A 10,802-nucleotide genomic window follows, 5' to 3' on the forward strand; every position below is an offset into this window, starting at 1 on the left:
TCGTTTGCTCTGGAAAATGGAAATTTTGACTCACACGGGATAAGATGATGAGTTAATTTGCATATAAAGTGTCGAGATAACGTTCGCAAGGGTGTCGTGGTGTTTTGACAATGCATGCGGGGTCTGGGAAATACAACAGACTTGGTAGCAGAAAGAGAAAGTCTGCTGTGGGGTACTTCCGATGGATGTTGGCTCTTTATGAGGATATGTATAAATCTCTCCCACTGAGACCCTCAAAACAATCCATTTGTATTTTGATTGATTCAGACCTGAGGCGGATTTCCTGGAGGCCATCTGCTGGTTCCCCATGGTATTCTATACAGTGGGCTCCATCGACAAGTAAGACAGGCCAGCGCCTTCTGGGAGATGTTTTTCTGTCATCTCCATTCACCAATTTTGACAGGCTTATTTTCCGCCTCGATTTATTCTGTTTTTGAGCTTTTTTTTACTCTCTCTCTCGTATTTTTGCTCGACTTCTTTACCCCCCCCCCCCCCCCCATGTCTTGCTCTCTTGCTCGGCAGTCTGGACAGTTTGCTGCGATGCGGGGTGACTTTCGCCGACACCATGGTGGTGGTTGACAAGGAGAGCTCCATGATCGCTGAAGAGGACTACATGGCCGACGCCAAGACCATCGTCAACGTCCAGACCCTCTTTAGGTCCGCCCGGTCCACAGTCCATGCGTTTAACCCCACCGTCCATCCCACACGCTGCTTACTTTATCATCTCAGACACCACCACCATACCTAGCCCACCGTCTCACTCACTGCTTGTCTGTCTGTCTGTCTGTCTGTCTGTCTCTAGGTTATTCCCAGCTCTTAGTATCATCACGGAGCTCACGCACCCGGCCAACATGCGCTTCATGCAATTTAAAGTCAAAGACTATTACTCCCTGGCCCTGTCCAAGCTGGAGAAGGTAGGAGTCCGACGCCGCCCTCCACGCCCACCCTCGTCTCTCTCGGCACCGCTGCCGCTTCTCTGTCACGGGACCTTTAACACAACGAGTTACTGTGTATTTACAGATTGCTGTGTATTCATTCTCATTTTACTATTCAATCTACTCATTTGTTCGGTGTTTTCTAGCATTGGACTAGTTTTATTTTGTGAAGCACTTTGTAATAGTGGTTTTGAAAAGTGCTCTATGAGTAAAGTTTAGGGAAGCAGAGAGTGACAATGATAATGATCATTGGAGACCCCTTGTACAATATAAGTGCATGTAAAGCACCTACATCCTGTCCGCTATGGAGGCGTTCATTTGAAAAGACTCGAGGTTTGAAGGTTTGCCATGTATTTTCACAGAACCATGAGTCAGATGCACGAGGCAGAAAAACTGTTTATTTGTGCTCGTCCAGTCACGTGTTTGACTGATGCGTCTTGCTGTGTGTGTGTGTGTGTGTGTGTGTGTGTGTGTGTGTGTGTGTGTGTGTGTGTGTGAGAGCTGCAGAAGGAGCGGGAAAAGGGCTCCAACCTAGTCTTCATGTTTCGGCTGCCCTTCGCAGCAGGGAAGGTGTTCAGTGTTAGCATGCTGGACACGCTCCTCTACCAGGTATTTTGAATGCAATCTCCTTTTCTTACACAACAACAACAACAATACTTATTTTTAAAACAGCTAATATAAATATATAAATATTGCATGTTATTGCTGGCAAAATATAAAACTGGAATCTCTGTTTCGCTGCGTTTCCTCTTCCAGTCTTTTGTGAAAGACTACATGATCTCCATCACTAGGCTGTTGCTGGGTCTGGACTCCATGCCTGGCTCAGGCTTCCTCTGTGCCGTAAGTAATCCCTGCCTTGCAACGTAATCTTAAGCCCGCAGAAGGGCTCAAACTTAGACCAACCAAGGTAGCCGTGGTTTTAACACGATATCGAGACACAAAGTGAAGCTAACTTAAGGAGGTGATTGTGAAGATTGTGCGTTTGCTCTCCCAGATGAAAATCACAGAGGATGACTTGTGGATTCGTACCTACGGCAGGCTCTACCAGAAGCTGTGCTCCTCGACTGGGGACATCCCAATAGGAATCTACCGTACCGAGGCCCAGAAACTTCCGGTCTCAGAGGTAAACACCATTTACTTGAATGGAAGGCAGCAGTGGTGGCCTGGAGGCGACAGAAAGGTCAGTTGCGGGCGTCTGGGTGGCGTGGCGGTCTGTTCTGTTGCCTACCAACACAGGGATCGCTGGTTCGAATCCCCGTTTTACCTCCGGCTTGGTCGGGCGTCCCTACAGACACAATGGGCCGTGTCTGCAGGTGGGAAGCCAGATGTGTGTATGTGTCCTGGTTGCTGCACTAGCACTTCTTCTGGTCGGTCGGGACACCTGTTCAGGGGGGAGGGGTAACTGGGGGGAATAGCGTGATCCCCCCGCGCGCTATGTCCCCCTGGCGAAACACTTCACTGTCAGATGAAAAGAAGCGGCTGGCGACTCCACGTGTATCAGCGGAGGCGTGTGGTAGTCTGCAGCCCTCCTGGGATCGGCAGAGGGGGTGGAGCAGCGACCGGGACGGCTCGGAAGAGTGGGATTATTGGCCAAGTACAATTGGGGGGGGGGGGGTGCAGTTGTGCCACGCTGCTCCCACATGTGATGTGTGTAGTTTGTGTTACCATGGAAACGGGAGGCGGGGTGTTGCTGAAGAACAGCGTCTCTACTCAGTCAGCTTATCCATGTCAATTTGAGGCTGGAGGAAGAAAACCCCATGATGCGTGAGCTATGTGTGTAATCTTTAATTTGTTTGATTTGGCCGCATAGATGAATCAGAGTGGGAATCGATCACTTGTGTATTTAATTTTCTCTCGGACCAATGGGAAATTACCTAGTCCAAATAACCTAAGCTGATTTTCATCACATCAAAATTCTCAGTCCCATATTCCACAAAAAAAAAAGAAAGTTAATCTGGGGTCTGTATCGGCGCAAGAGCGATCTTATACCGAGTGTGACTTTTCATATATTGAGCGACACGCAACAAATCCCTTAATAGTAAAAGCAGCCACTTTAATTGAAGAGCACTTGCTGCACAAGGGTCAAGCTGCCGCAGGGAATAAACCAATGAATATGATTAACATGTTCAGCAGCGTGGCAGGCGTTTAACAGTGGATGTTAGCCAGCTGTGGGTTACAGTGAGCGCTCATTACATCAAGCAGCGCAGAAATACACAGACACACAGTCAGGAAATACACAGACACATAGCCAGGAAATACACAGGCACACATGCAAGGAAATACACAGACACATAGCCAGGAAATACACAGACACATAGCCAGGAAATACACAGACACATAGCCAGGAAATACACAGACACATAGCCAGGAAATACACAGACACATAGCCAGGAAATACACAGACACATAGCCAGGAAATACACAGACAGACACACTGCCAGGAAATACACAGACAGACGCATAGCCAGGAAATACACAGACACACAGCCAGGAAATACACAGACACATAGCCAGGAAATACACAGACACATAGCCAGGAAATACACAGACAGACACATAGCCAGGAAATACACAGACAGACACACAGCCAAGAAATACACAGACAGACACATAGCCAGGAAATACACAGACACATAACCAGGAAATACACAGACACATAACCAGGACATACACAGACAGACACATAGCCAGGAAATACACAGACACATAACCAGGAAATACACAGACAGACACACAGCCAGGAAATACACAGACAGACACACAGCCAGGAAATACACAGACAGACACACAAGCAGGAAATACACAGACACATAGCCAGGAAATACACAGACACATAGCCAGGAAATACAAAGACACACAGCCAGGAAATACACAGACACACAGCCAGGAAATACACAGACAGACACACAGCCAGGAAATACACAAATAGACACACAGCCAGGAAATACACAGACAGACACATAACCAGGAAATACACAGACAGGCACACACACACACACAGCCGGGAAATACACAGACAGACACAGCCAGGAAAGAAAAGATGTGTCATCAAAACAAGGTGCATATATTTGACACAATCATGTGGAGAGATTAAAAAGAAATCGAACATAGTAGAGGAGATGAGAGGTTATGTTATGCTTATAAAAATGGTACGGGGGGGTCCGGGTGGTGTGGCGGTCTATTCCGTTGCCTACCAACACGGGGATCAGCGGTTCGAATCCCTGTGTTACCTCCAGCTTGGTCGGCCATCCCTACAGACACAATTGGCTGTGTCTGCGGGTGGGAAGCCGGATGTGGGTATGTGTCCTGGTCACTGCACTAGCGCCTCCTCTTGTTGGTCGGGGGCAGAACTGGAAGAATAGCGTGATTCTCCCACGCGCTGTGTCCCCTTGGCGAAACTCCTCACTGTCAGGTGAAAAGAAGCGGCTGGCGACTCCACATTTATCGGAGGAGGCATGTGCTAGTCTGCAGCCCTCCCCGGATCGGCAGAGGAGGGTGGAGCAGCGACCGGGACGGCTCATAAGAGTGGGGTAATTGGCCGGATACAACTGGGGAGAAAAAATGGGGGGGGGGGGGGCGGATACCGAGGTAGTAATGACAGTTTTTAGTTGCTCATTTGCCGTTCATCCATGTTGCTTTTTATTCAACTTTTAAATTACTATACAATGATGATGATGATGATGATGATGACTATTATTTTCATTCAATACAAATGAACTTAATTTGAATCTGAGCTGAGCTGTGGCATATCAGATAATGCTTCTCCGGTATTATACACAAGAGAATAACATGCCAGTGCACCTCTGTCATAAGAAACGTTGTCGTCCCTCCTCTGATAAGGACAAATAATTTCTCCTCATTTAGTCCTCCTCAGGTTTGAACATCAGCGACCAGTGAGACAGTGATTTAATGAAGTCTCTGCAATAATAGGTTGATACCTCAATTGCATGGTGCAAGGAAATTAAATGTTTGTGGTGTGTGTGTGTGTGTGTGTGTGTGTGTGTGTGTGTGTGTGTGTGTGTGTGTGTGTGTGTGTGTATGTGCACACGTGCGCACGCACGCACGTGCATGCTTGTGCATGCGGGTACCTCAGTCCCAGGTATCCATCACGGTGGAGGACTATGAGGACACCAGAGAGCCCAGAGAGCCCCTGCTGTCCCGGATGGGCCCGCACCGCAACTCCACTTCCTCGGAGCCCATCTCCTCCACTTCCTCCCACTCCTCAGACCACCCGCTCCTCAGGAGGAAGAGCATGCAGTGGGCACGGCGGCTGAGCAGGAAAGGTGGCCGGGGCCCGAGCGGGGCCAAGGGGGGACCTGGCAGCGCGGCTGAGAGGATCAGCCAGCAGAGGCTGACCCTGTTCAGGCGCTCCGAGAGACAGGAGCTCAACTCCCTGGTTCGAACACGAATGAAACACTTGGGCCTCTCCCCCAGCGGCTTCAGTAAGTGTTTAGAAAGGTGTGCTGATTGTAAGAAAAACAAAACGTCGTTTACTGCGCTCCACTGTCATTTACCTTTCCTTCACGTCATCACCTGTTCACCATTAAGCAGTCACCCCGCCCTGTCACCTGATCTTCACAGATATGATGATAGTGATTGTATTGTTGCGTGTGCATCTAGAAGAGTTTGTCTATATTGTCCATCCATCAAATATTACTTTTGTAGTTTACCTAGACCTTGCTTCTTTTTTTTTATTCTCTCTTCCTACTGTTTTAAAGTGGCACCCGGTAACTTTTTGGATTTCGGCAGCATCTTTTACATCAACCGTCACAAAGACAACTGAGATGCAAGCATTAATTTACAAGCTGCAGGTCAAAAGACCATCGCAGAAGAAGAGGAGCTCTGTTCACAGGCGAAAATAAACTATACGTATATATGTGTGCGTGCCGTAAAGCAGGCCCTGTTGTCTCCCCGGGAGGTTTCGTGCCTGGCGGAAGACTAAATGCACAACGAAAACCCGGCCTCACTCAACGATGGCGGCGCGAACTTACGGTCTGACAGGATGCAGAAGCGGGGCAGGCTAAGCTAACTGCTAGCCCACGCAGACAGGCGGTTCCGACAGTCATCCTGGCGTTCGTTCTCTCGGACAGTGATTTTTTTTTAATTTTTTTTTTTTTTTTGTAGTTTGATATTTGTGTTCTTGTAGTTTTTAGATAATATGTGTTTTTGTCTTTGTGTTGTACTGGAGGAAGGAAACGACAAATAAAGTGTTCCTGATTCCTGGCCTGTATAGGAAACCGATCCAAACAGCGATCGTGTCATTATCCGATACCCATCAAAATGTATGCAACCAAAGGAATTTAATGGTGACGAGTTAAAGCAACAAAACAAAAAAAACTTACCTGGTGCCACTTTAATATGACTATAGTGTCCGCCACCTCATTGTAGTGACTGCACTGTGTCAGTGCTACACATGCTGAATGGACTTCTTACTGAAACTTAATCTTTCAACCCGCCAGCGCTGTTTGCTTGTCTGTCTTTTCAGACTTGCCCAACAAATAATCCCTCCTGTCCCTGCTGTCATTTCATTGTTATTTGTTATGGGGCTCTTCGCCCCTCCACTGCCCGACCTCCACCAGCAATGTCATGTCACTGTTGATTTCCACTGGGGGCATATATATAGGACTCAAATCTACATTTATAGGGTTTTTTCCCCCAAGTGAGTTTAAGTTTTGGGTAGACTCCACGCAAAACACTTTATATATATGTGTGTGTGTGTATATATATGTGTGTGTGTGTGTGTGTGTGTGTGTGTGTGTGTGTGTGTGTGTGTATATTATTAGCATCTCCTGACTGAAGTGTTTTTTCCTGTCTCACGCGCGGCGTTTCCTCCCGGGTCAGACGGGATGACGGACCAGGAAAACCGTTTGTCTTACATCCTCATCAACCCCTCTCCCGACACGCGGCTGGAGCTGCACGACGTAGTGTGAGTACACGCCGGCAGGTTTTATAGACCCCCCTCCAAAATTTCAGCCGAAGGTGTCACCCAGGTGGGTCATGTGCCGTCTTGTCTGATGACGCTGTGCTCCGTCTGCAGGTACCTGATCAGACCGGACCCCCTGTCTCTGGTGCCCAACCAGGGGGGCTGCAGGAAGAGCAGCGGCGCGCGCATGGAGAGCCATCGGTTCGATATGCAGGACAGCACCCACCTGTGAGCGGGCAAAGACGGCAGGGCAATGCGTCGGCGCTGCCACAGAAGGGGGGGGCGAAGACGGTCAGAAAGAAAGAGAGAGAGAGAGAGAGAGAGAGAGAGAGAGAGAGAGAGAGAGAGAGAGAGAGAGAGAGAGAGAGAGAGAGAAAGCGCGAGAGACGGAAATGGTTGAATCGGGGATACGGCGACACGAGGATGGATACGGCCGGAGTAGCTTGGATGCTTGGCTCGTACCGCATCCTTTCTTCAGCTCCCGGTCCTGGTGAACTCACAGGACCCACACCCGTGCATGGACCTCTTTAATGACGATGGGATGGGGGGGGTTTATTTTATTTATGCACCTTCTTATTTTCAAAATGGAGAGCTGGGGACACAAAAGTGCTTTTACTGAATGTTTATTTATATCTGCGTAAGTGTATAGTACGCACCGCTTTATCTGTGTACGTACTGTGAGTGTGTGTGTGTGTGTGTGTGTGTATCTATACATACTGTGAGTGCGTGTGTGTGTGTATATCTATACGTACTGTGAGTGTGTGTGTGTGTGTGTGTGTGTGTGTGTATATCTATACATACTGTGAGTGTGTGTGTGTGTGTGTATCTATACGTACTGTGAGTGTGTGTGTGTGTGTGTGTGTGTGTGTTTGAGCGAATGTGCATGTGTTCTGTCTTGTTCAGGAGCCGGACACTGCCAATGTGATCTTGACAGCCATAGGAACACGTCACCAGATAGGAACGGGGGGGGGGGGTTGGGGGGGTCGTACTTCTGACTTTCATGTCCGTGTTGTCGGTTTTAGGGGTTCTGTCACGCTCGGTGTTATTTGATGTATTTTAAACAGACGCTACAGTACACACGCCCTCTGCAAAATCTACAGCCTCACTAAAAAGCCTTTTTGTAAACTTTTTTACATGTTGCTTCGTCATCCTCAAACCACACTTTCATTTTTTTCCATTTTCGCTTTTTTCTTCTTTTTTTCACTTTCACGTTTTCTTCTTTTTTTTAACTTTCGTTTTTTTTTTCCTCACCAGCGCCAAAAAGAGTCCAAAGAGCACCAACTTTGCCAAATTTGGCAAACTCAGCCAGCTAGCGGTCCTTGTTAGCCCCGCCCCCCGCCCCGCCCCGGTATGTCAGCGGCGTGGCTGTCCTTATTGTCAACACTGAAGAGTTTCTTTGTATTCATTTCACAAATAGTCTGTGGAGAGAAAAAAACATTCCTTGGTGTATCGTTTGCCTGTTTCCCATGATCCTTCTCTCTCTCTCTCGCGCGCTCTCTCTCTCTCTCTCTCTCTCTCTCTCTCTCTCTCTCTCTCTCTCTCTCTCTCTGTCTCTCTCTCTCTTTCTTTTTCTCGCGCTTTCTCTCGTCAGTCAACCCCCCCCCCCCCCCACCGCCGCCATCAGCTTGCTGTTGCCGTTGTTGTCGCGCATGTCGGAAAGAAACGTGCATGTGTAGACCGCAGGCTCGCGAGCCTCTGTGAATCGTTGTCTTGGAACCCGAGCGCGTGGCTCATCAGAGAGAGAGAGAGACACGTGCGAGGTCATGTGGTCAGAATACTGACTGGCATCCCGTTCAGCACCACCGCTGCTCCATCCGGCGCCATCTCCACACAGGAAATGATGTACATATTAAAAGCCGGTCCACGTAACCCTGTTGTTGCTCTGGTGTTGATTCAGAATCTGCCGGGTCGGCATAATGAATAATCGGAACATGAACACGTGCACATTTACACATCAAATGAGGGATCAGCAAAGGGTCAACGTGGTCACCCCGTTTCGCATTTTAAGTTTTGGTCACATATTTAAATGTATTGCTTAATCATCTTGACCCGGTGAGTGTTTAATGTGGTTTTGCCAACCTCGCAGACTGGAGCTAATTTTACCATGATACATCCGAGGTGTGTGACGCACACTGTTTTATCGCCGTTATAAAGGCGCTAAATGGCTCCTCTATCTGCTGTGATACCCTCTGAGTGATCAAAAAAGGAAAGAGAGTGTTTTGGGTGTGCTTTTGGTGAATACCAGACGGCCATTATGAAGAGGTTCATCACGACTGTCGCAATGCACTGCTATGCCTAGGCCCGCCCACAGAAATTGCTGGGCCCCTGAAAAGGTCCAGTGAATGCCCCCCCCCCTCAAAAAATCTGCTTTACTCATATCAACATGTGTGTGCTCTCTCCTACTAAACATACATATAAACTGAGAGAGACTTACTCAGTAACAGGGGCTACACACACACACACACACACACACACACACACCCACCCACCATAGTAGAACTATTTGACACGCTAAACACTCCAAGGTCAAACAAGATCTGCTACACTTACACCACACATTTCTTAATACTTTGGATTACTTTTTTGGATTACTTTTTTGAATTAGTAATTTGGAACTCTATTCCAGCAGAGATCCGCAATGCTGCTTCTTTGGGCAATTTTAAAAGACTACTGAAAACCTGCATTTTTACTAAGGCCTATGATCTGTAGTCTTTTGGTCTTTGTTTTAATCTTTTTTTTCTTATCTAGTGTAAAGCGTCCTTGAGTTCCTTGAAAGGCGCTATACAAAACTAAGTTATTGTTGTTGTTACTCCATCCACCCGTTATCCAAAACACTTATCCTGCTGTCAGGGTCACAGGGATGCTGGAGCCTATCCCAGCTGTCAGTGGGCGGCAGGCGGGGAGACACCCTGGACAGGCCGCCGTCCATCACAGGGCCTGTTGTTGTTAGTAGGAAATGTTATGGCTTTATCTTTGCCTCTTACACAGCCATCTTCCTTGTCTTACTGAATACAAAATCCTCTATAATGTCTTTAAAATCCATCAGTTTTGCCAGTTCACACTCAATGGCAAGTATTGCCATTATCTTTGTTTATATTTAGCATGAACATTATTATTGCTGGGCGGCATGGTGGTGCAGTGGTTAGCGCGGTCACCTCACAGCAAGAGGGTCCTGGGTTCGAGCCCCGGGGTAGTCCAACCTTGGTGGGTCATCCCGGGTCATCCTCTGTGTGGAGTTTGCATGTCCCCCCCTTGTCTGCGTGGGTTTCCTCTGGGGGCTCCGGTTTCCTCCCACAGTCCAAAGACACGCAGGTCAGGTGAATCGGCCATACTAAATTGTCCCTAGGTGTGTGTGTGTGTGTGTGTGTGTGTGTGTGTGTGTGTGTGTGTGTGTGTGTGTGTGTGTGTGTGTGTGTGCGTGCGTGCGTGTGTGTGTGTGTGTGTGTGTGTGTGTGTGTGTGTGTGTGTGTGTGTGTGTGCGCGCGTGTGTGCCCTGTGATGGCCTGGTGGCCTGTCCAGGGTGTTTCCCCACCTGCCGCCCAGTGACTGCTGGGATAGGCTCCAGCATCCCTGCGAGTAGGATAAGCGGTTTAGATCATGGATGGATGGATTATTGCTGGCCTCCATGCCCCCCCTAGCGGCTGTGCCCCAAAAAGCTTCCCCCACCGTGTGTGTTTTGACCAGAGATTCAGGGTTCTCCCTGGAGAGCATACCCTCTCCGTTAGTCCCGCTGGCCAGCCTGTCGCCCTGCTGCCTCGCTCAGACCCCATCACAAGCATCAAGCAGCCTCATTATGCACAGCGCGGACTGATGCTAATGATTCATTCTTTGGATGTATGAGAGTGAGTGCCCATGCACTCGTTTAGATCAAAGCAGCGTGCGTGTGCGCGCACGCGGGGCCATAATTAGGTCGAGCTTTACGGTGCAATTAGTCCAGAGGACGT

At 48.5% G+C, this 10,802-nt stretch overlaps 1 protein-coding gene across 1 annotated transcript in view; it reads left to right on the forward strand.

Annotated features, from left to right (window-relative positions):
• Window positions 1–7,605, forward strand: part of LOC130119839 (potassium channel subfamily T member 2) — a 99,088-nt gene extending 91,483 nt beyond the window's left edge. Inside the window, exons 17-25 of the mRNA XM_056288432.1 lie at window positions 268–339; window positions 523–657; window positions 803–914; window positions 1,443–1,544; window positions 1,692–1,775; window positions 1,930–2,058; window positions 5,029–5,377; window positions 6,777–6,861; window positions 6,973–7,605. Coding sequence (XP_056144407.1) covers window positions 268–339; window positions 523–657; window positions 803–914; window positions 1,443–1,544; window positions 1,692–1,775; window positions 1,930–2,058; window positions 5,029–5,377; window positions 6,777–6,861; window positions 6,973–7,090 — 1,186 coding nt within the window. The 3' untranslated portion in view covers window positions 7,091–7,605. The remainder of the gene's footprint in view (window positions 1–267; window positions 340–522; window positions 658–802; window positions 915–1,442; window positions 1,545–1,691; window positions 1,776–1,929; window positions 2,059–5,028; window positions 5,378–6,776; window positions 6,862–6,972) is intronic.
• The last annotated feature ends 3,197 nt before the right edge of the window (window positions 7,606–10,802 follow it).

Source organism: Lampris incognitus, chromosome 10, assembly GCF_029633865.1.
Source record: "Lampris incognitus isolate fLamInc1 chromosome 10, fLamInc1.hap2, whole genome shotgun sequence".
Lineage (NCBI taxonomy): Eukaryota > Metazoa > Chordata > Actinopteri > Lampriformes > Lampridae > Lampris > Lampris incognitus.